The 25,654-nt window shown below is 32.0% G+C and overlaps 1 protein-coding gene and 1 long non-coding RNA gene across 8 annotated transcripts; one reads left to right on the top strand and one right to left on the bottom strand.

Moving 5' to 3' along the window:
* Positions 1 to 7,669: 7,669 nt before the first annotated feature.
* Positions 7,670 to 9,580, bottom strand: LOC150025233 (uncharacterized). 7 transcript variants are annotated; one of them, XR_016515730.1, is made up of 7 exons: positions 9,511 to 9,580; positions 9,066 to 9,408; positions 8,623 to 8,700; positions 8,451 to 8,519; positions 8,209 to 8,286; positions 8,035 to 8,104; positions 7,670 to 7,906 (listed from the first exon to the last, which is right to left on the bottom strand). It is a non-coding gene; the product is annotated as an uncharacterized LOC150025233 (long non-coding RNA). The 7 variants fall into 7 exon arrangements; XR_016515733.1 differs by having other exon boundaries at positions 9,333 to 9,408; XR_016515735.1 differs by having other exon boundaries at positions 8,035 to 8,095; positions 9,066 to 9,578.
* Positions 9,581 to 12,977: 3,397 nt separating this feature from the next.
* On the top strand, positions 12,978 to 24,925 carry LOC137820884 (Peptidase C78, ubiquitin fold modifier-specific peptidase 1/ 2). Its single transcript, XM_068625191.1, has 12 exons — positions 12,978 to 13,663; positions 14,196 to 14,464; positions 14,637 to 14,724; positions 14,830 to 15,005; positions 15,717 to 15,807; positions 15,980 to 16,102; positions 16,246 to 16,293; positions 16,374 to 16,450; positions 17,818 to 17,906; positions 18,200 to 18,311; positions 18,585 to 18,687; positions 24,356 to 24,925. Exons 1-12 carry the CDS (start codon positions 13,129 to 13,131, stop codon positions 24,583 to 24,585), a joined length of 1,941 nt encoding a protein of 646 aa, XP_068481292.1. The 5' UTR covers positions 12,978 to 13,128; the 3' UTR covers positions 24,586 to 24,925.
* Positions 24,926 to 25,654: the final 729 nt, after the last annotated feature.

Below are 25,654 nucleotides of genomic sequence, written 5' to 3'. Positions count from 1 at the left end.
GAAGGAAACTTGGACTTGAAAATGGTGCATTCAACAGCTTCTAGCCATCCATGTAGATTAACCTTCTTGAACTTCCCTCTACGAATATATTCAGAAAAAGGAGAAGGCAGATCCTTAAACAATAACGAAAATATTAGTTAATAATTAGTTAATAAAAGAAATAGAATATATTAATATCCATTTAAAAAGAAAGGATGGTAAACTTACCACATATCCTCCAGAGACCTGTTTCGAACTCAACTTTAAGCCAAAATGTATAAAGGGGCCACTGTTGAGCGGCAACCTCCCTTCAACTTCCTTCAGAAATTTTGTCAAAATCATTTCACATAACTCCCCCATAAAAACAGTTATATGGAAGGAGTTATTACCCACGTAACGGAACAATATATTGTGGTCACCTTTAAACCCATAAAAATCACTCAGACGGGACCATCCATACACAATTTGGGGACAAAGTATATCTTTGTTATAATATACTATATGAATATTGCCTTGACTGTCGCTGAGGGTCCATTCCTCCTCCAGTTCATTTTCAAACTCGATGGCGAATGCACGATCCACGTGTCCATTCTATCCATTTTAAAACCATAAAAATACTTAAAGAACTGAAAAAAACAATGAAAAGTAAGGAATTTAAGAACCAAAAACATACCTCCGCACGAATGTTAACTGTTGTAAATAAACCTTTCCCACTAAGTTTTACGATCTCTTCGGGAATGACAGCCATGACAATGAGAAAAAGAAAGATCAAGATAATAAAAGTAGGGAAGAAGTATAAAAGACTAATAGCAATAGGTTTCTGAGTAATAGAAAGCCCTACGTTACTTATATATAGCAATCATACCTTTTCAATCCCAAATCTGCGCTAAATTTCCTCTGAAGCAACATGTCTTTTTAGTTACTAAATTAAATAATTAAAAAAATAATTAAAATCAAATAATGATAGTAAAATAAATTAAGAAAAAATATTCATAATTAATAATGAAATAATATTAAAGTAAAAAAAAAATGAATATGAAAAGACAAAACTTTAAAAAGCATAGTAGGTTAGGTGTTAGGTGTTAGCTGTAATTATTCTTTGACGTTTCCATTTTACATTGCCTTATACAACAGTGTTTTTTCAGTTTAAATAAGTTATTAACAAAATAAAAAATTAATAAAAATACAACTATTTCAATAGATAAATAAAATGAATATTAATGATACGTATAATTAATAATTAATTAGCATTATATAATAATAAATTAAAATAGTTAACATAAAACTGTATTATATATAAATAAATAAATAAATAATAAATAAATAAATAAATATATACATAAGTATAAAATAAATATAATATAAAATATATTAAACATATTAAATATTATTAATATATCATATTATATATATACATATAATTAAATTAAATACTTAAACCCTAACGTCTAACATTAAATAACATACATGTAATTAAAATTTAAAATTGAAAATATAATTTCATATTGAATTTAAAATATAATATTTTTAACTTCTGTAATTATTACTTCTATCCATAATTTTTAATAAATTAGTCTTGGAAGATGAAATGAATACTTTGAAAAAAGTGTAAAAGATATAGAAGAGACCGTTGATGCAAAAATAAAAAATAAAAAATGAACTGATGCATTAATTGCTCTGACACGTAGTTAATGCTATCCTCTAAATCCGTTTGAATTCTTAGAGGTTGAGTGTAAGGTGAATTTTTGTTTAAAAAAATTCTTTCTCGTAAGGACAAACATATCATTACACAAAGAATTATTTTTTATCACATACTAAGATATTATGTATAAGATATTATGTATAAAAAATGAATTGACAAAAAAAAGAATAACTCTAATAAAGGAAAACAATACCTGTAATAAAGGAAAAAATTCCCTGGGAAAGGAAAAGAATATTTCAATAACCTTCACAAAAAAAACACAAATTATAATTATTAAAATATTATATAATTCTATATAAATTTATGAATTAAAGAAAAAGTAAAAGTTGAGGCACTTACCATTACGATTCTGATATTTAATGAAAGAACCATTGTTACAAAATAGAGTTACAAAAAGTATGGAATAATATGAATTACACAAAAAAAACTCATTAAATAAATTAAAATGTAGACATAAAATTGAAAAAAAACAAAAATATAACAACTTCAAAATGAACTATAAAATAAGTACGTACCTCAAAGATAATGTCAACATATGAAACTAACAATATTACATAAACAGTTTTAAAAATAGAATTGTACTGATACATCATAACATGTTCTACATAGAAATTAAAGAAAGCCCACAATACATGAAAATAGATCATTCAAGTTACAAAACGTTAGAGAAATAGTATGAAATTATAGTACTCCCTTTTCGATCTTGATATTTTTCCTTAATACCCTAAGCGGGATATCATCATCAGGTGTGTGAGCAGGTGAAGCAAAATCTCTTGTAACCCGTGGAGCAACAAATTCAGTAACAGTACCTAACACACTATCACTGCCTAAATCAATAGTTTTAGATTGCAATTCAGCAGCTTCAGTGGAGAATTTATTAAATAAATCCTGCGATGATAGCAAAACATATTAGTAAGAGTAAATTATTCACTTTTTTAACTTAATACTTTAAATGATAATTACCTGAGAAAGTGGTACAGAAGACTCATCCTGTTGGACATCTTTAATAGTACACAGTCGTTTCTTCTGAGAATGAAGTTCCTTCACAAAATGATAAGTAAATTAAATTAAACAAAAACAGTATAAATAACGAATTTAAGGGTAAAATGTAAGTAAGAATACACTCAAATTAGGAAACATACCACATTTTCAACACGACCTTCACAAAACCTTTGTATAGTACTATCATCAATACAAACTTTTTTGACACGAAATGATTGATCAAACCTAAGAGATTGATCTTTAACACAACCAACTTTAAACAAAACAGCTTTGTCAATCAAAAGATCAAAGTCTTTTGGTAGTACACCAGAATCACCGTTCTAAATATTAAAAAAAAATATCAATTAATATAATAACATTTTCTTAAATGCATAAATAAACAAATGCATGGTTCGATAATTAACCTTATCATGACTTTCAAATAATTCGGCGCAAGATTTATTGATCAGTGTAGTGGCATCCCTGTCAAATAGAACGAAAGTCGTAGAATCCGTTTCATCAATCACTCGCAGCTTCAGCTTATACCTGAAATATAAAATACAGAAAGGTTTACAAATTATATCTATAATATCTATAATTTAACGAAAATAATTAATAGTTAATCATTAACAAATTATTAAAAATAAATTCATGCAAGTACAAACACTACCTCTGTTGGACTTTGATAACATGTTTGTTACATTTCTCACAAAAAAACATTTTGGAATCAGGGTAAACAGCTTTACCGCATAAGCAAGCTGTGTACCACCAATCGTCATCAGACACAATATGTTTTATTGTAGCTAAGATAACAAAAGTGCTTTCCTGTAAAAAGAAAAAAAAATTATCTTCAAATATTAATAATCGATTTCAATACACTGTTAAAAAACATTAGTAATACCTCTTTGCAATCTTTCATGCCTTGAATAGTATTTCTATGAATGAAGGTGATGAATTCATCCTCAACATTCTGTTTTCCAGAGTCACACAATTGACTGAGTCCCTGTGTAGGAGAATCCGAACTTTCAATCATCCTACAGATGTAAAAGTTGTAGTTAGAAAGGTTCATACATTTTAATTATCGAAAAATAATATATTAAACTAACCTTTTCTTGAGTTCGGTTGCATCTTTGGACTTATCATTATATATTATTTTCGTACATTCCAAGCAATTTTGTATAAAAACCTTGTCTACATTAAAATTAAAATATAATGTAAATAAAATAATAAAATAAAAAATATAAATAAATTAGAAATTCAACACTTGACATACCCTGGAAAATTTTGACTTTAGCAAAATGCACACTGATGACAATATTTTCCAGCTCTCCAGATGACAGAAATGCATTGAGCTCATCAACATAGTTACCAAATAAAGTACACTCAATGCGGTAGCTGTTGTAAATTAAAATTACAATTGTAAGAACAAATATTTTGGATTAGTTATGGTACAAAATATTAGCTTACCCATCAGCTTCAATAGAAATTGCATTTAACTTAGTTGTTGACCCTGATCTATTCAGCTCTCTTTCAGTTCCCACACCAGTTAATATTCCAATAACATCTGTAAAAACATATTCATTTAAAAACATGTTCAAACAAATCTGTTGAAGTAAAAGAATATTACTAACCGACTAAGTAGTCCGTATCAAATCCAGGCGCCTTTAACACAGAAATTGGTGTGTAATGAGGTTTCGGACATGAGACCAGATCATTACCAATAGAGCTTACTTTGGTTCCAAACTGAAAATTGATTTTGTATTGGTGACAGGTAGTGCGATAAGATCCTGAATTAGTAGACACACTAAAGAAATTGAAGGAATAAACTTTATCCTCAAAAATATCATTTTGAAATTTATAAATTAGAGTTCTTCTAACGGAAACATGAATTCTATCACCCTGAAAGATAGCAACAAACATTAAGCATGATTAATAAAAATGACATTAAACTGTAATAAAAAAAATATGGAAGAAAATGATAAAGTATTTTACATCTTTGTCTTGTATGACCATTTCCATGGAGAATGGAAACTTTGTTTTCTTGAAATCAGAAACAAACCACAAACGTATAACCCTTGCTATCAGGATCCAATTTTCACTTTGTGGATTAACATCTTTCACACAATTTGTATTTTGTCTTGACACAGACATTGTAAGGGTGACCTTTGAGTAAAAGGAAAATGTAGTATGCAATGGTCAATGTGAAACACAAAACATACCCATATATATACTGAGGAGGTGGTAAGGAATTATTTTCAAAAATATCAAAAAAACAAATTTACAATTTCAATGAATGAAAAAAAGAAAGTTAAGCATGTCAGGTTTCATACAGAAGAGATTAAGCCTATAAAAAATCGAAACTGTAAAAAGGGCAAACATTTAAACTTCAAGGATTGCGATTAATGAAATTGTGGTTTGAATTTGAAAAGTAAGGTTGAAAGTACACAATTTTTGAAATTGCCAGCATGATAGGAAAATCCTACTTTGCAAAGAAATGGAATTTTAGGTACGTTTTCAAAGGAGATTTGAAAAAGAGGATTCTTGTTTAGCACAAAAAAAAACCTTACTTTGAAATTATCAAAAATATCAAAAAACAAATTTACAATTTCAATGAATGAAAAAAAGAAAGTTAAGCATGTCAGGTTTCATACAGAAGAGATTAAGCCTATAAAAAATCGAAACTGTAAAAAGGGCAAACATTTAAACTTCAAGGATTGCGATTAATGAAATTGTGGTTTGAATTTGAAAAGTAAGGTTGAAAGTACACAATTTTTGAAATTGCCAGCATGATCGGAAAACCCTACTTTGCAAAGAAATGGAATTTTAGGTACGTTTTGAAAGGAGATTTGAAAAAGATGATTCTTGTTTAGCACAAAAAAAACCCCTACTTTGAAATTTCTGAAATAATACACAGATAGACAGAAAGTGGAAACCCTAACAGATAAATCTTACCAATTTCATATAACCATAGACTCTTGCTTTTGCATGCGGACGAAAGAAGAAAAAAATCTTTCCTTGGTGCTTGATATACTGGGGAATCAATTTGAAAACATGAAAATCAAGAAACAAACCTATAAAAGTAGCGGTGGCGTTGACAGATTACTGAAACCCCAAACAACTGAAAGAGGAGAAAAAGTGAGATAATGGCTTAACATAATCAGGTAATAAAAACAAAAGAACCAAATCAGATCTCTGCAAAATGATATTTGAAAAAATGAAAACTTTTTAATACTTACTTAGCAAAACAGGAAAATGAAGATACAAACCTCTGAAAGTAGCTGTGGGGTTGACAGATTCATGAAAAAGGAAAGGAAATCAAAGAAGAGAAAAGGTTGGATACAAAGAGCACAGAACAACATTAATGACTTAAGCCAAGAAGGTAATAGAAACAAAAAAATCAATGCAACGCATGCGGGTAAAGGTTTAAAATCAGATCTAAGTTTACTGAAAGTATGGTTTCATGCAGCTCGGTGAGAGTATTCTTGCTGTGTTTTGGAGGAACAAACCAATTCCCCTTGATGATAAAGATGACTTCAAGGAATGAAAATATTTGACTATTATTATGTACCCCTAATTTTTATGTGGGAACATGTTAGATTAAGGATTTAGGATGAAAATGGGAGTGTCAGATCTTAGAAGTTTAGAAAAGTTTTGAACCAAATGTAATAATAATTATAATCTTGGAATCCCAAATATTGTGTGGCACAAGATATGAATAAAAAAAAGGTAATTAATATTAATAATGTTGTTGAAATTTTTAAATTTAAAATTTAAAATTTGAAAATCTGAAAAATTAAATATTTGAAGTTTATTAGTAATAATAATAATCTTGGAATTATAAGTGTGCAGAAAAGTCAGAAAAAGAAGATACAAATAAAAAAATAATTCATGATCTTGGAATTGTATAATTTGAAAATATGAAAAATTAAATATTTGAAAAATAATAATAATAATCTGGGAATTGGAAATAAGTTTGCAGATGCAGAGAAGTCAGAAAAAAAAGATATGAATCAGAGAGGTAATTAATGATCTTTGGAATTGTAAATTTGAAAATTTGAATAATCAAAATTTTTTAAGATTATTAATAATAATAATCTGGGAATTGAAAATAAGTGTGCAAAAGCAGAGAAATCAGAAAAAGAATATTTGAATCAGAAAGGTAATTAATGATCTTGGAATTGTAAAATTTGAAAATATGAATATATAAATGGGGCAGAAGCAGAAGTCAGAAAAAGAATATATGAATAAAAAGGTAATTAATAATCTGGGAATTGGAAATAACTGTGCAGAAGCAGAGAAGTCAGAAAAAGAAGATATGAATCAGAGAGGTAATTAATGATCTTTGGAATTGTAAAATTTTAAAATATGAATAATTAAATATTTGAAGATTATCTGGGAATGGAAAATAGGTGGGAAGTCAGAAAAAATTAATGATCTTGGAATTAAAAAATTTGAAAATATCAAAAATTAAATATTTGCAGATTAATAATAATAATAATCTTGGAATTCGAAAAAAAGTGTGCGGCAGCAGCAAAATAAGTCAGAAAAAGAAGATATGATTCAGAAGAAGATATGAATCAAAAAGGTAATTAATGATCTTGGACTTTTAAATGTATTTATAGATTTGAAGATTATCTGGGAATTGAAAATAAGTGGGAAGTCAGAAAATGATCTTGGAATTAAACAATTTGAAAATATCAAAAATTAAATATTTGCAGATTAATAATAATAATAATAATAATAATAATAATAATAATCTTGGAATTCGAAAAAAGTGTGCGGCAGCAGCAAAATAAGTCAGAAAAAGAAGATTTGATTCAGCAAAATAAGTCAGGTAATTAATGATCTTGGACTTTTAAATGTATTTATAGATTTGAATTTGAATTTCGAATTTGAATTTGAATTTTGAAGAATAATATAATGCGAATAATCTTAAGGTTAAAGTTTGTCTGAAGAGTACATTAATGCGAATAAAAATTTAAAACAAAATTGATAACCAAAATAAAATAAAGAATTAATTTTCTATACTCGACATTACAACAATTTGGAAATTACATCTATCTATAAATAAATTCTGAATACAATATTGAATTTTGAAGCACTAACAACACCATCATATGAATTGGGGTTAGTCCACTTTCAAAGATCAGTTTGTGGTCTTCACACAGTACATGTATCTGACAAAATTTCCTCCATCCACAACCAAATTTAACAGAAGCTTTTTTTGGCCTTAGGATAAAGATCCTAAAAGAAAATAAACACATGTATGAGATTTATGAAATAAACACAAAAAAACACCATTAAAGATTTTATCAACAAAAAAAATAAACAATGAAAACAACAATGAGAACCAAGGAAGGAAAAGATTTCACCTTGATGCTGAAAAAAAGATGGATATCAACGAAAATCCCATTCCACTTACACTACCGGTTGCTGAAGAAACTGAAATGTATATGGAAAAATACCAGAAAAGATTAAATCAACAGCAAAGTGAAAAATGAAAAAAAAAATGAGGACAGACAAACACATGAAGGAAAAGATCTCACCTTGGTGCTTGAAAATCCATTCCACTTCCACTACCGGTTGCTGCAGAAACTGAAATGTAGATGAATATCATTTTGATGCTGTCAAAAGTAACAAAAAAACACAGAATCAACCATGTGAACAACAGAGAAACAAATAAACGGTCGAAAAATGAAAAGAACGAAATTTGATCAGAAAAACAAAAAAAGATTTAATTTTTATGCGGTGGAAAAAAGAAATCGTAAATGAGATTAACAAAATCCACCTTGGTGCTTGAACATGGTTGATATGAACGAAAATCCCATTCGACTTCCACTACCGGTTGGTGCAGAAACTGAAATGTAGATGGAAAAACTCCAGAAAAGATTAAATCAACAACAAAGTGAAAAATGAAAAAAAAATGATGACAGACAAACCGAGGAAGGAAAAGATCTCACCTTGGTGCTTGAAAATCCATTCCACTTCCACTACCGGTTGCTGCAGAAACTGAAATGTAGATGAATATCATTTTGATGCTGTCAAAAGTAACAAAAAAACACAGAATCAACCATGTGAACAACAAAGAGGCAAATAAACGGTAGAAATATGAAAATAACGAAACTTTGATAAGAAAAACCCAAAAAGAAGAAATAATAACCTGGAGAAATAGGAGAGAACCGCAGGAAACCCAAAGAAGAAGAAAAATCATCAGAAACATGAAAAAAACAAAACTTTGATAAGAAAAACCAAAAAATATTTCATTTTTATGTTGTGGAACAAAGAAATCGTAAATGAGAAAACACAGAATCAAGCATGTGAAGAACAAAGAGGAAAATAAACGGTAGAAACATGAAAAGAACGAAACTTTGATAAGAAAAACCCAAAAAGAATAAATAATAACCTGGAGAAATAGGAGAGAACCGCAGGAAACCCAGAGAAGATCGGTGCAGGAAACCCAAAGAAGAAGAAAAATCATCAGAAACATGAAAAAAACGAAACTTTGATAAGAAAAACCAAAAAATATTTCATTTTTATGCTGTGGAACAAAGAAATCGTAAATGAGAAAACACAGAATCAAGCATGTGAAGAACAAAGAGGAAAATAAACGGTAGAAACATGAAAAGAACGAAACTTTGATAAGAAAAACCCAAAAAGAAGAAATAATAACCTGGAGAAATAGGAGAGAACCGCAGGAAACCCAGAGAAGATCGGTGCAGGAAACCCAAAGAAGAAAAAAGTTCATCCTAAACATGAAAAGAACGAAACTTTGATAAGAAAAACAAAATAAGTTTTCATGTTTATGCGGTGGAACAAAGAAATCGTAAATGAGATGAAGAAATAGTCACCTGGAGAAGGAGAAGGCTGAAATGAAGAACCCAGAAATGAAGAATAAAGGAAACGCAGAGAAGAAGAAACCAAGAGAGATCGGAGAAGTAGTTGAGTAATAGGAGAGAGAAAGGCTGAAAGGGTATATAAAGAAAGATAGTATTTAAAGAAATGGGATTTTAGACACGTGTAAGTCATATAGAGTGCCACTTGTCACTCCCAGAATGAGTTTCAGCTTGCTATTTTTAGTTAAAATTTGAATTTTTTTCTTTTTGAATTTTTTTTAAAACTTACCCTGGAAGTGCCTTCTATTTGTTATATTTATAGATGTTATAAAACTTAAATATAAATTTTGTTTTATTTAATAAAAATATTTAATAATATCCATCATAATTAAATTTTCTACTTAAAATAATTAAATAATACTTACACTTTACTTCAAATCTAATATATATATATATATATATATAAACTATTAGTTTCATTTACCTAAATATTTATTAATTAACAAAAGAATATATAATAATCATATAAATTCAAATTCATACATTAAAGTATTAATTACACATTAATTTTATTTTTAATTTATATTAGAACCATTAATACAAAATAATATAAATCAATTTAAAGTAATATTTATTTATTCAATATTTTTTATCATATGAAGTTATTTATATTGTTCTTTCTTCAATTAATTATTCTTTTTAATATATTAATTATTATATTAATATAGTATCTTCATTTTTTTAATTTCTTTACATTAACTTGTTTTATTTTGTGATTTAAATTATTTTTAATTTACTTCATCATTTAAAAAATAAATAAAAATCATAATAAAATATTTTTGTTATATATATTTTATTTTTTATTAATTTTTTTCTGATATTTTTTAAGAAAATCTTGCCATAATTCAATTACCGACCGAGGAACGAAGTTTAGGTTGTTTGCATGCGATGGAGCAATACCATTAAAGGAATTAATTTGGGTAAATAAAGCGTGGGTGAATTTGTATGGAAAACTTTAAAAAAAAGTTATATTTGAGAAAAAAATTCTGTTAAAGAAAATATTATGAAATATTGACTAATAACATGAAAAATAATTATATTTTATTTTTTATGTATAAATTTTTATTTCAATTTTTATCCAATAAAATAAAGAAAATAAAATAAAAACTTTCGTTTATCATTAATAAACATTGGATGAACATGAAAGAGTTTGATAAAGTCATTACATTATAATCCTAAATGATGTTGTGCTATGGAAATTTAAAAAAATTACGAACATAATAATGTCAAATAACACATTAAATTTAATTGACAATCAAAATAAGTTCAACATAAAAAATAATAATATTACAATAAAAATACAATCAATATTCTTTATTGCTTTGAAGTTGGTGAAGTCTATCTTCAATTTGGCCCAAACATGTATTGATAGTGTTGATATCCAACCTCATGCTTGACACTTTTTTGTATATTTTGAATTCTCTCTTAAATTTGTGTTAACATTTCTGAATCATGGGGATTGTGGGTTCACGATGACCGCATACAACACATTGTATCTAGTACAACATATTTGCTAAGGGTTACAATGCGGGTTGACCTGTGTCGCGTCGGCATGTCCCACATTTAGCCCGTAAAATACAGGTCGGGTTAGCTCGCCCCTCGCAAGGAGTGTGAACTCATTTGACTGGTTCGTTCTGTATAAGAGGTAGCCTGCGGGCTTGCGGGCCAGTCCACGTAAGAAAAATATTTTTTTAAATTAAAATTTTATTAATTATAAAAAATAAATTTATGAAAAATTAAAATTTCATCAATGTTTCAATCCATTCAATTAAGATAAAAAAATATAAAGAAATTCAAGTATGAGGATTGTTAGAAGGTTTGATTAAAAATAATTAAAGTTTTGTTTTGTATATATTTTTCGTCTATATGTATGAAAATGTATCAAAATATCTTATTAAAGTTTTGCTACAAAATACTTTAATGAAATTTCTTCTTTATATTATTTTTTTATTAACAAATTTTAAATATAAGATTTTACTTAAAACTAAATCCAATGTTACTTTTAAATTAACTTCTTTAGATGATTAAAATAAAACTTTTTTTTTGTATATTAAATTTATTTTTATAAAATAAAACAAAAGTCACACTGAATAATGTGTAAGTGAAGTATGATTTTTTTAGGAAAAATAAAATAATTACTTTTTATTTATGCGGGCCAGCAAGCTAACCCGCTCCGTCCTACTGTTAGCATGCGTGAGCTACAGGTTATGCGGGACAGACTTAAGCAGGTCAGCGAGTTTGACTAGTGAGTTCGCCCCACACTTTTTAGTAGCGGGCTGCGAGCTAATCCGCATGACTCGTCCCGCATTGTCATCCTTAATATTTGCTGTATACGAGAAAAAATTTAAGTATATTTATGAAAAATTTAGAAGTTTGATACTAGTAAATTTGTGAAGAAAATTTTGAGTAAATCTTTTTATATAAATTTATGAAAAAAATTTCGATTAAAAGTATGTATTATATATAAAATGAAGAGAAAATAAGAGATTTATGAATGTTATATGTAAATGACTTTTTTTTTCAACATTATAAGTAAATGACTAATTTGTTTCATTATTTTATTCTTTTAAATTAATTTTATCACTTATATTGTAGTTGATTGGGTATATATACTATTGAAGTGGATTTGGAGCATGAGGAAGTTGTGTTAATGTTTATGCATGGAATATATGATTTTTGAGATTTGTATGGAAAGAAAGTAGAGGGAGAGAAGAAGCATTTCCTCAAAACTCTAAATATTATTATGGAAAGTTTGGGATGAATGATTCATTTATATTTGTGATCCTACGTGGTGGTGAATGGTAAATAGTGGAAAATGCATGGGGAAGGGTTGAATTTTGATTCATAACCCATTAAAAGTTGCTTAATGGATTACAATATAATCAATCATGTTTTTAAAAATTAATAAAGATGAAAAAGTTTGACATGTTAATTGATTATGTGTAATCGATTAGATACGTGTGTAATCAATTAAATCTGACTTATTAATTGATTAGGTTGTGGGATTTACTCAATTATCAATTATGTCTCATGCATAATCAATTATAGTCATTTTTTTATTAGATTTTGTCAATAATTTTTCACTATAATCTCTTATTTCATTTAAATTAAGTTAATAATTTTTAATTTTGATCTTATATTTTTAATTAAAGATTAAAAAAGTTTAGGATTTAAAGTCAGTCTTTATCATTTCCTATACTAATTTGATTTTGTGGTTTTAATATATTTTATCTCATTTCCTTTCCTTTCTACTCTCAAAACAAATCTTTAATAAATAATACTTTAATATTAATAGTTATTTTTAAAAAGTTTGTATTTTAAAATATATATACTAAGAGAATTTTACATTATAAGTCCATTAACTTTATTTAATTCAATCAAAGTAATTAAGATATATAAATAAAAATCCATTATTTTTTGTTAATTGAAGGTCCACTGTTGAACAAACAAAACATAACTGACCAAGAAGACTCACACTGGTTCGTACCGTTTCAAGTGAAAAGAGAAACGGTTTCCCCCGATTCCATTGTTTCGTTGAATTGAAATTGGAGGCAGAAAAGAAGGACAATTTCGATGGCTGATGATAATAACCGTCGCGTGAGACTGCTATGCCGCCCGAAGCAACTCAACACCAAAGGATCCGACCCGGAAATCCATTTCTGGCTCGTCGGATCGCCGTTCCTCCCGCCGCTCACCGTCGCTTCCTTTTTCCGATGTATCCACTCTCTCCCTTCCTCCTCCTCCCCCGATTTCCGCAAGGAATCGGAGGACCTGCGCACACTCCTCCCTAAAGGCTTCGAAATCATCGGAGCCGTAGCCTCCGGCGAGGAATCTAACGCTCGTGCGGCCGTGGACGCGACCCGTTCATTGCGGAAACTGCTCTACGGGGAAGGAACGGATCGCCCGGTGATTGGAGCTGTTTCCGGTTCAGATTCCAGCGACCTGCGGTTTTTTGTGTCTGAGAGTGGGAATGTGACGAGCCTTGAGGCTGTTCCGTCGGTATTAGAGGAACAGGAATCGGAGAAGTGTTTGTGGGAGAATGGCTGCCTGCTTCACTGTGAGCTTCCGATTAAGTTGCCACTCTATTATGCTCTCAAAAATCCAACTGGTAGGTTTTCCTTATTCTCGCGCTCTCTCTCTCTCTGGTTCAGAAGTTGTTGATATTTGCAGAAACATAATCTCTGCTGCAATTGAAAAATCTTTTTTGATTTAACTTTTGTTATTATTAATCAGAGTCACAATGTTGTACTTTGTAAGTTCCTCATTTCACTTTAGGTTTGCATTTGGGGTTAAGATGAGCTTATAGGAGGATTAGATGCCACTTTTTCAAGTTTAAACTTTTAGAAGTTTAATATCTGAACGAGTTTCTCCATAAACACTGACAAAAAATAAGAATAGAAAAAAATATAAATTATTTTTTCATTAGCTAAACTTGGCTTCTCCATGTGCTAATTTGTTGATAGTTTCTCCAATTTTTTATTTTTTATTTATAACTAAGCTAATTTTAGCCCATGACAAAGTTCATTTTTCAGTTATTTTCTTATTTTTTTTTCTTTTAGAAATGCTTATCCATCATGCATCTATCATCACTATCACTTTGTTCTAAATGCCATAAATTCTGAACAAATTTTGTTCTGCAGATGTTGAGAAGGCATATGTACAGGCTGCTGAAGCTGTTATTGCCAAGTTAAGAGACCCTCAGGCTGTGTACATGTTAGAAACGTCAAACAAAACCTCTCAGGATATACCTCCTCCTGTCATAATTAGAGGTGTACAATTAGACTTTTATGCAGACCTCTCCAAGATCAAGACTTTGGCTGAGGATGATGATGGCTCTGATGCAAGCTCACTATCATGTTCATACTTTTCAATTGGCTGTAAAGCAGGTTCACCAGTTTTTTCTGCAGAGGTAACAATTGTTACGATTTTCTTTTAAACTTTTTGGTTTTTTTCCTATATTTTCTGATAGTATTTGTGATTTTGTTTTTTATCCTGTCTTTGTTCTTTTCCTTTCTGTTATGTATTTCATGAATAGTCAAATGACTATCATTGCCCATTTTGTGAAATTTTCTTCTTCTTAGAATGCAGATACTATTCAAGTTAGTGTTCTCTTTAATAGCTTCGGGACATCATCAGCTTCTACTGTGCCTGTTGCAGAATACTTTCCAGGTCAAGATTTGTGGATTGTATTTGATGTCCAGTATCTGCTCATTGAAAAATGATTTACTTTTTGTTTTTAGCTTTTCTTATTTGAAGTTGAATTATTGCTTTCAGTCGAGGAAGAAGCTAGACTCCTTGTTGTGGATATTAAGCTAGATGTACTCTGCTATTCTTCCAGGGAGCTTCCACTAAAATATGCAGTTTCAAGTTTAATCATACCTGGCTTAGTTGACCAGTTAAATATAGTGCAGAAGTTGATGTTGCCCAACCTTTTGGAACAACATCCCCAGGTGAGGAAAATAAGCTTTCTATGGTTCTCCATTCCACGGTGATTCCAATTCACTAAAAGATCATCCTTCTATAGTTAATGCATGTACAAAGACTTATTCTCATTCCTCTATCCTCTCATTACAGTTTCAAATGGATTTTTTGCTTTTCCCTTGAAAATATAGTAATATACTCTCAAATATGTACATTATTTCTTTGTATACTACAACTCACCTGTGAAAGTGACAATTTCAATTCAATATGGGCTGTAACGCACCAGGATGACTACCCAAAATGATGTTCATCTGAACTTTCAGATATATGATGATCTGTTTTACAATTATGAAATATTTCTAGTTTAAATGGTTAGAACTTAGAAGTACCAGACCTATATCACCTTTGATAGTTACTAAGGATTGATTGTTCAAATGAAAAAAATTAGAAATTAATATATATTAATGTGAGGTACTAATGGTATGAATTTGGACTCAACCTATCCGGCACATATTCTTTCATAATGAAAGTGTGGTATCGAAAAAACATTATTATTCTTTTGCAAATCACCCTAATGATTATTAGTGACCAACCAGGTCAAATTCACAAAAAAAAATGATTTTATTTCTGTGAATTTTTATTATTTAATTTAGTTATTGTTGTTTCACAGTAAAGATATATTTTCACTGTGTGTAATACTTATGTTCTTTTGATTGACTAGCAATTTATTTATTTGTCAGCTAAAATCTTATCACTTTAGTCCTCCTGGTATTCTGCATCCAATAACTGTTTTCTACGAACTAAGTTTTGGGGAGACAGAAATGAAGCAAGGTATGCTGTTGAACTCTAACATCGATAGGATAATACTTTTACAATGTTTTTGTCATTAGAAAATATAGAAAAAAACCATACTATAACATTTGGGTTTTTCCAATTTTCTTTATCATTTATGATTTCAGCATGTTAGTACTAATGATTAATGAGTTGTTCATGCTTTCTGCAGTTGAAGTTAGGAGATCCCTGCACTCAAGGTTGGGATTACCCTATGATCGTCCCCTTCTAAGAATTTCTAACGCCTTGGATTTTGCAAAATTGAAGAACAATGACATGGTCTCTCTACAGAAAGGTACTTGAATGGGTTGTTCTTTATGTTCTATTGGTGCTCAGGATTAAGATTGCACGTGCCTCTTTTCAGGTTCTATTTTCCGTTACTAACTCCTTAACAGATGTCATATGCTCTAAGTTTCTTATATTTATTGGTAATACTAGGTTCAACTTTGCTCAGAGATGTCCACATTGGGATTCCAAGTAGTGGGGGTAAGTTGCTTTTCTGGTCTGTTTCTCATTCTAAATTTAATTCTTCTTTTTTTCATTTGAAATGGTTGTGGTTTATGCAGTTACTGGGGGAACTGTTTCCCTTGTTCAAGGTTCCTATGAGTACTTCCACTACCTTCACGAAGGTTATAATGATTCGGTAATTGCAATTCTTCTGCTTAGTAATGATTGTTCATTAAATACATGTCATCTTTGTTTCATGCTCAATTGAAATTACACATCTAGGTGGTTTGCTGACTGGTTTGATATTATCTGATTAACCTAATCTTGTTTAGGCAGTTGCAAATTATGGTCTGGGTTGCGATAAGGGAAAAATCATTTGAAATTTAAATGAATAAAAATAGAATATTGAAAATTGTTCTTTGTTAAGTAATCTTTTAAACATATTCCAAATTATTTGTCTGTAAAAATGATAATAAAAAATAGAATTGAACTAGTCTATTAATAGTTTGGTTTTTCTTTATAATTCTGTATGAAACTATGGGTTACAGAATTATTAGTTTGGAATGTTGGACTCTTGGCATTTCCTTGCTAGTTTCCTTTCAGGCTCTTTGGGGTAATGTAATGTATTTAGTGAGGCAGGGTATGTAATTGTGATTGGTTGGGATAGGGTATTATGGGTGCTTGGATTTTGTAAACAGGGACACAAAGCTGCTTTCACTGCATTAATGTGCAATAGGCAATTAAATGTCATGTAACCAACTGGTTATGCATAAACGAAAAATGTATTTGTAAATAATTTTTGTTATAGTTATAGAAATAAGACTCAGATTCTTAATAATTAGGAATATCTAGATTATATATGTATTTCCTACGTTGTTTTGTCAATATAAATAAAACACTTGTCCTGTCTTGGAAACACATGTTTTCTTCTCAATGTCTCTCTTTCGATATTATTGGCATCCACTTATATTAATATACCATTATATTTGCTTATAAAACATGAAAAGAGACAGGAATAAAGGAAAACTAAGGTCATCTGATGTGTAGCTGCACAAGGAATGCAACTTGTGGAAACATGGAATTGACATTTTTTGTCTTTCCTTGTGTTGCCCATCCTTCCCTCTATTCCAAAATAAATAAATAAAAAGTTATAGGGTATAGGGAAGCTCTAACAAATTTTGTTGAGCTGTCAATAGTTAACAGCTTAACGAACCGAGAACTAACTTTGCTGAGCTGGCGACAAATAACAACAGCTTAACTATCTTAGAAACTACAATGCTGATCTCGCAGAGAGCCAGTCATCTTACATCATACGAAAGAAGAGCTTTGTTATTTAGTTCCATAGAAGACTAATCATACCAAGTCTGGTTTTATTTGGCATAAAACTAATGAAGCTATGAGCGTTTATGGACCAGTTACTGTGATGACTTCTTGTCTAGTCAAGGAACAACTAAACAAAACATCATTATATTTACATACCTGCAGATTGCAGATATTATTAGAACAAAATATCTCAATTTTCTTGTAGTATTATAAACTAAATCCCTAAATTGATTTTCCTAGGGATGGGGTTGTGCATACCGCTCTCTGCAGACTATTATTTCATGGTTCAGACTTCAAAACTACACGTCCATAGAAGTTCCTTCTCATAGGTAATTACATTTTACTCTCGTCTGATTGTGAATTTTATTTCAAGGGAAGATATCATTTCTTCATTATTTTTTATTGTCTCTTCAGGTTCAAAATTGTGTGACGTTTTTATTTTTGTTGTGCAATTGACTAAAAAATTGGTCTTTTAAAAGAGTCATTTGTTTTTCATTTAAATGGGAAATTTTCTGAATCAGTAAGTCTTGCTGAAGTTCACTTGTGGCAAGCAAGATCTTGTTTTGTCATATTCATGTGTATGATCATGATTTGGCTGGTAAAAAACCAACAACTTTCTCAGGGAAATACAGCAGACACTTGTTGAGATTGGTGATAAAGACCCTTCTTTTATTGGATCAAGAGAATGGATCGGTGCTATTGAATTGAGCTTTGTTTTGGACAAACTTTTGGGTGTAAGTATTGCTCATCTTAGCATTTCTTAATGTTCAAGTTTATATTTATTATTTAACTGTCTATAGATGCAGCTGGCCTTTTGGGCCCAAAACCTAACTGGGCATTGTGCTTATGGTTCTTTGACTAGAATCAGAACAATATATGTTGAGCCCTCTCACCCCAAAGAAGACTCGAGTCTAAATTCTTGATCCATTACTGAACAAAGTGCCTGAAATATGTATTTCTTGTGAGCCTAATTGAGTTCTTATTATTTTGTTTGGGTGATTTAACAGGTTACATGCAAAGTCATCAATGTTAGATCTGGATCTGAGCTGCCGGAGAAATGTCGAGAGCTAGCATTGCACTTTGAGAACCAAAGTACACCTGTTATGATTGGTTAGTAAATTATGTAATTTTTTGCTTTTATCTGCCATTTATATATGGCATCTCCGTGTATAATATAGGCTTGTTCAAAAGAACCAACCAGACTGTGAACTAAACTGAACCTAACCTTTTAAAACAGTTCAAGAACCTGGATTAGTTTTTTAAAACAGTTTTTCAGTAATACAATTTGGCTGACATTATAAACAAATGACTGAAAGTACTCTCTCTTAAAACTGGTAAGAACAGAACCCTAACTTTGTTCTGACACTTCTTGGATTGAGAAGCTGCTGTGTTCTGCAAAATAATAGCTCAGCAAGGTGGAACCCTACTCTTATACTTTCCCCATTCCTTGTTCCTCAAGTTAGAATCTTCCTTACAGGCACAAAAGCAGTAGTTGTAGTATAGTGCATGAGAGCAGTTGACTTTGACTACTGCTTAGTACTCATTGAATCGTGCCAGTGAATAGGCATGTAAACATGACAATGTTTTGGCCCTGCCAAAGACAAATGAAAAACGGGTGCTACATGCTGGCTCATCCCTGTATCTGATGATGTGGTGAATGATGTTGATATAGTATGTATCAGAGGTACATGCAATAGCAGATTTTAAAGGGCAGGAAGTTTCCTAAGAGAAGAGCTCTTCCAAGCAAGAGAGAATTCTCTCTGCCCAAATATCTATTCCAAGGATTCACCTGATAAACCTCCAATATTCTTAAAGAGGGAAATATATATAACCATCCCTACTCCCTTCTAACAGAATCAGTTACTAAGGAAGCATAATCAACTATTCCCCAAATACCTCTCCTATACTATCCCAACTCTAAAAGAAAACCATTAACAATCAATCCTGCTTCTTATTCTTGGGCCTACGATTACAAACCTAAATGGGCTTATTCCACCTGGAGGAATGGTTTCTATCAATACCCTGTTCAACCGAATTAGCCTTGTCGTCAAGGCTGAAATCCAGAAACTTGGCACAAATGGTTGTTGTAGACTCCCATGTGGCTTCCTTGATATGTAACTTCTAAAGGACAAGCCATTCTGCTAAATGGGTCGAGTCTTTACCATCTTGCACAACCAACACTGCCTCTAGTATTGGAAGCTAAGGCTCAACAAATATAAAATTGGGGGGAATGGCATATAAAGGAGATCACTTGGTGACGGATCGCTTCATCTGAGACACGTGAAAAATTGAATGAATCTGAGTCTGGTTGGGTAACTAGTGTATGCAACAACTCCAACCTCAAACAGGATTTGAAATGGTCCATAGTAGCGGGGAGAGGGCTTGGAATTGGTGAGTCACTGAATTTTGGCAATGGGGTTGGAGCTTGACATACACCTAGTCACTGAAGCTGAACTCAAGTTGTCGATGATTTTTATTAGCGTTCTTCTTCATGGTCAGTTGAGCTTGGTGGAAATGGTGCTTTGGTTGTCGGAGTGCCTCATCCTAATCGATCAAGACAACAACAACAACCAAGTCCACCAAAGTTTCAACCAAAAGGTATTGGGTCAGAGAGGGAGGAGAACAACCATGGACAATTTCAAAGGGAGTTCAACCTATTGCCGTATGGGAGGTGTTATACCTGAATTTGGCCCAAGAGAGCCACGTGTACTATTTGGTTGGTTGCTTAAAGGAAAAGCATAGAAAAAAAGTTTTCAACCCCATCTGTTTGTGGATGATAGGATGTGCTCATGCGTAGCACAATTCCTTGGAGGCAAAATAATTTGTTCCAAAAATGACTCAAGAAAAGGGGGTCCCTATCATGTAATTTAGCTACTTCATGGACAAACACTTGATGTGAAAGGATGCTTTGGGGGGAAGAAAATGCATGTATTTAGACAATCTATCTATGAATACTAGCATATCACCTTAAATCTATGCGAGCATGACAAACTTGCGATGAAACGAAGGGAAATATCTTCCTAAACAACAACATTGGGAATGGGGATACATTGGATTAACCTAGCTGGAAACAACGCTTGATATTTGTTATTCTAACATGTCACACTCACGAATGTATGTGATGATAGCTTGTTTCATTCCTTTCCAGAAGAAGTTGGCGGCAAGTCACTTATACATCTTATTAAAACCTGAATGTCCTACCAACTCACGTGATACTCTTTGAATGGTGCGGGAGTGAAGGTGGAACTAGCAGGCAGGCAACACCAATTTGGCTTTGAAGAACAAGTACCCATTCTGCCAAAAATAGTTGGGAATTGTAGCATTACCAGTTTGGAACTGGTCCATTAACATAACCAGCTCAAGGTCTTGCTGAATTTCATTGGATACCTTGGGAAAATCCGCCCAAAAAGGCTGATCATGGGAATTGTATTTAATTCAACAGCCTCCATTTTGTCAAGATAAGGCATTAGGACTTAAATTTTTGGACTAGGCTAATATATTACTTCAAATTGAAACCCTATGAGCTTCAAGAGTCAACATTGTTGATCTTTGGTTGTCAAACATTGTTGAAGAAGATGGTGAAGACTGGAATGATGTTAATGTTGTACCGCCAACGCAAGCACCATTATCTCCTTCTCGTTAACAGACTTAGCTTGGTTAGGTGGACCAAGTGCTTTATTAAAACAAGCAATTGGTTTTGTTGCATCATGCCACCCCAATACCCCTTCCTGATGCATCACATCAATGATGAACTCGTGATGAAAATCTGGTATCCAAAACAGGAAAGGATGCAAGGCATTGTTTCAATCAAGAGAATGCCTCATCTTGTTTGGTTCCCCATTCAAACCCATCCTTAGGCAATTTTTCCATAGACCTAGATCTACCTACAATAATAACCAACAAGGCCTAAGAATGCTTGTACCTCCTTAGTAGTAGTGGGGAATGGCCACTCTCCAACAAATTTGACCTTGTCGGGATCCATTTGAACTCCATGAGCAGTGATCACATGTGCATGTGCTAGATAGTTTATAGAGGACAAACCAAATGAGTATATCTTCCCATTTGCTACGAAGGAATCTGTTTCCGTTAAAGCAAGACTTCATGCAAATGGGACAAATGTATGCTCCAATCTGGATTGTACATAAGGATATTATAAAAACGGACGAGAACAAAACAATGTAAAATGAAATACCATGTTTATATTGATTGGAATGTGGTCGGAGCATTAACTAATCCAAAGGGCATAATGAGGTGTTCGTAGTACCTTCGAGGGTTTGAAAAGCACTCTTGGGAACATTCACATCATGCATTCAAATTTGGTGGAAGCTCGACTTAAGATCTATTTAGAGAAGACATGGGGTCCAAGAAGCTCATAAATCAATTCATAATTGGAATATGATATTAACATAGTCACCTTGTTTAGGGCACGAAAATCAACACTATCCTCCTAAAGTCCTCATTCTTAACCAAGATTAGTAGCTAGAAAACAAAGGAGCTCGCACACTTGATTCTCTATCTTGTCCTTATGATGATATGCATAATGATAAGGTCTGGCACTAGCTGGCTTGGTCCCTAGAAACAAGGTGATAGCATGATCTTGAGCTGGCTTGGGTGGAAGCCCTTAGCGCGATGGGAATACAACCTCATACGTTGTCAAGACTTCACGTAAATTTGGCCAAACATTTCTTGCACTTGAGATAATATGATCTTCATTAATGACCATTTTCTTAAGCACTCCTTTTAGAGTTGTTGATTGATAAGCCATGAAGGTGCCACCCTTGCAGAGTGATAACCTCGCCCTTATCTTCGAAACACACTGTTCGACGCCAATCTATGTTGGTGCGTCCAACGGTCTTCAACCACAACATTCCCAAGATGATGCCAAAACCCCTACGCGAGCTTCTACATAGAGGAAGTATTGGCCAACCTTGACTCTAATGACTTTGCATAGGCCTTGTGAAAAGCACTTCAATCCATTGCCAAGTCCTACATGAGACAAAGTGAGTTGGTGGGAGTTGTGGGTAGTGCCACTATCTATAAAAAGAAGAATTGTATATCCCTTCAATTCTCCATTAAACTTGATAGTTTTTGCTTGAGCTAAATCCCTTGGTTCCAACTTGATAATCCAGTGTTTGACACTTCATCTCTTAACTGTCAGGTGAGAGCGAATCACCACTAGTACAACATAATTCTCATTATTTTATGGGAGATTTGTCTCCTTCCAAGATTAGAAGATGCATATTTCAATCTTGGCACACGTGGGCCAGGCCCCAATTGCATCCACATTTGAAGCATAAATGCATAAATCTCTACTTCTTCTCTCAAAAAGCTCCGAGGATGATAAGTTTTGAGTTCCTGGACAAGAATTTGACCCACCACATTTAAATAATAATTAAATCTCAAACAGATTGCCCAATTACTGGTCACCATATCAGTTCGAGAGAGCTCATTTGAATGTACCTACCCCAGTGCAAATTGGGTCCCATATTGGAAAGGACCTTGAACCAGTGGTAGGTCACGTCCTCCATGTAGATTTGGACGAGGGACGTACGTGCTTTTGGAGGCGTATTTTGGATGGAGAATTATAGCTTTGCTTTACCTTCCCAAGCCATTCCACAGGATCCTCTTCGGAGAAAGAGGTAAGGTCCACACATTTGGCCATCATAGTTTCGTTGGAGGAAGGGTGATTTTGCGTTCGGAGCTCAAAGAGGAAGTGAGAGCTGAGAGTCGTACTTCACGCTTCTCATCAAGAATGGTCTGAAGAGAGAGAGAGGTCAGCTACAATGGAAGAATTCTAGCTTCTATGAGTGTGACTCCATCACTGTGGATTGGGTCGTAATGGAGGCTACATGAGACTAGAGTGCGAGGTTAGTTTCAACAAGTCATTCTTGTACTCTTGTTGAAGGACATGCTTCTCTCAATGAAAACACTAATGATCAGTCTGTATTAGAGTTGCATGCAGTTAGAGAATTATGGTAATAGATTTTAAAGGCAAGAGAAGTTTCGAGAGAGCGTAGCTCTCCCAAGCAAGAGAGGTATCTCTCTACCCAAATATCTATTCCAAGGATTCATCCGAAAATCCTCATATTCTTACAAAGGAAAAATATATAACCAACCCCACTCCCTTCTAACAAAATCAATTACAAAGGGAAATATATCAGAATCAACCATTCCCCAAATATCCTGTACTATCCCAACTCTAACAGGATACCATTAACAATCAATTCTGCTTCTTATTCTTAGGCCTATGAGTATAGACCTGAATGGGCTTATTCAACCTAGAGGAATGGTTTCTATCAGGTGTTGTGCCAGGGAACTTGATGAGGACTTCTTCAGTGATGGCCGAGGGATTGGTGCTGTTGGTGAAGTGGTCTTTGACTAGCTCAGTAGGTCAATAATATCGATTGAAGGGAAGAGATGGGAGGGAGTCAGAGTGGATTAAGCAGAGTGGTGAGAATGTGTCTAGGTTTGAATCAATTGCCTTAGTTCAGGGAGACTGTATTTTCTACACTAGTTCACTGAACCAAAATCTATTTCACTTCAGTTATTACAAAAAAAATGTTAGTTTGATTTGACTCAAGGTTTGGTTTTCTATGCTTAACCTAGTCTGACCAGGCCTTCTGTGTATGGTGGATTGAAATTCTAAACTCTGTTGTATATTTTCATTTACATATTGAACTCAATGAGTTTTTATTTTATATGTATTGCTTTTAGAAATTTTTGGCAGGGAGGCTAAGAGTGATGATATTTGTCATAATGCTTTGGTTTCTAAATGCAGGTGGTGGTGTACTAGCATATACACTCTTGGGAGTGGATTATAATGAAGCAAGTGGAGACTGTGCATTTTTAATACTGGATCCCCACTATACAGGTTCGGATGATCTAAAGAAAATAGTCAATGGGGGATGGTGTGGGTGGAAAAAGGCTGTTGATAACAAGGGAAAGAATTTCTTCTTGCATGATAAGTTTTATAATCTACTATTGCCACAAAGACCCAACATGGTTTGAGGCCTTGTTTCTATTGCAGAGAGCTCCAAATGGATACCAATTTCTTGCAGTTAGAGTAATTTTTCACTAGTTACATGTAATTTAGGTAACGCGTTGCCTCACTTTTGGGTTATTAATGTTCTGTAACTGGGCTGGATCTTCCGTAGACTCACTTGGGCTAATTCTTGGGCAAAAAGTGTTCTTCTTGGGGAAGGTAGGAATGTGGGATTAACTCATTTTCGTGAAATACATATTCAAGCCATTCGATTCCCAGTGATCTGAAGCTGCTCATGTCTGGGATCCTCGTCCAAGCCAATCTTAGAAGCATAATTATAAAGTTCAAACTTTTAGCAACGAGAAATCTGGGTTTATTGCTATACATTTATCTTTTATAGTGTGTTTAGATTAGAAATTTTTGGAGCATGATTTATTTTAAGATGAAATGTTTTATAATAAAATATGTTGTTTGAATAAAAAAAATATAAAATAAATTTATTTTTTAGAAATTTGTGGGAGTAAATAAAATTTCAAATTTACTTAAAAATTAAGAATTTGAAAATTTCCATACATTCATATTTTTCACATGTATGTTTGTTTTCTTTATACCCTCTCCTTCACTCGGCCTTGGTTGGAATGTCATTGGCTTGATTGAGGTTAGGAGTTAGGTGAGATATTTCTAACATTATATATATATATATACTATTTTTGTGTTTGATTTTAGTTGAAATAGGTATTTTTTATTCCATATTAGTTAGGATCTTCTTGTTTAAACAATAGCTACATTTTCTTATTGATGTTAAACACAATTTTGTTTTCATTTGAGTTTATGTCAATTGAATTTGTTTCGCCATTGATGTTAATCACATTTTTTTTATTAATATAGATTAAGGATATTTTTCAACTAGTGTTAGTCATGATTGTTGTATAGATTTAATTAGTTTTTGGATTACGTTATACATTTCTTTTATCTATATTAGTGAAATTAATTTTGTTTTATATAAGTCATAGTTTTTCATTTATCACGAGTTATTTTTAATAGATATTATTCTAATTATTTTGTTCACTAATATAGGCTAGGGTTATTTTTTTT

This window comes from Phaseolus vulgaris, chromosome 9 (genome assembly GCF_051622355.1).
Source record: "Phaseolus vulgaris cultivar YP4 chromosome 9, ASM5162235v1, whole genome shotgun sequence".
NCBI lineage: Eukaryota > Viridiplantae > Streptophyta > Magnoliopsida > Fabales > Fabaceae > Phaseolus > Phaseolus vulgaris.
Note: the sequence above shows the minus strand (reverse complement) of the source record. Positions and strands in the feature narration are given on the sequence as shown.

Excerpts from the sequence above, each read along its gene's own strand:
- LOC137820884 (XM_068625191.1), top strand. The coding sequence starts at position 13,129 with ATGGCTGATGATAATAACCGTCGCGTGAGACTGCTATGCCGCCCGAAG. Across the intron at positions 15,006-15,716 it reads TTTTGGAACAACATCCCCAG|CTAAAATCTTATCACTTTAG; the intron begins GTGAGGAAAATA and ends TTTATTTGTCAG. Across the intron at positions 18,312-18,584 it reads TTTTGGACAAACTTTTGGGT|GTTACATGCAAAGTCATCAA; the intron begins GTAAGTATTGCT and ends GTGATTTAACAG.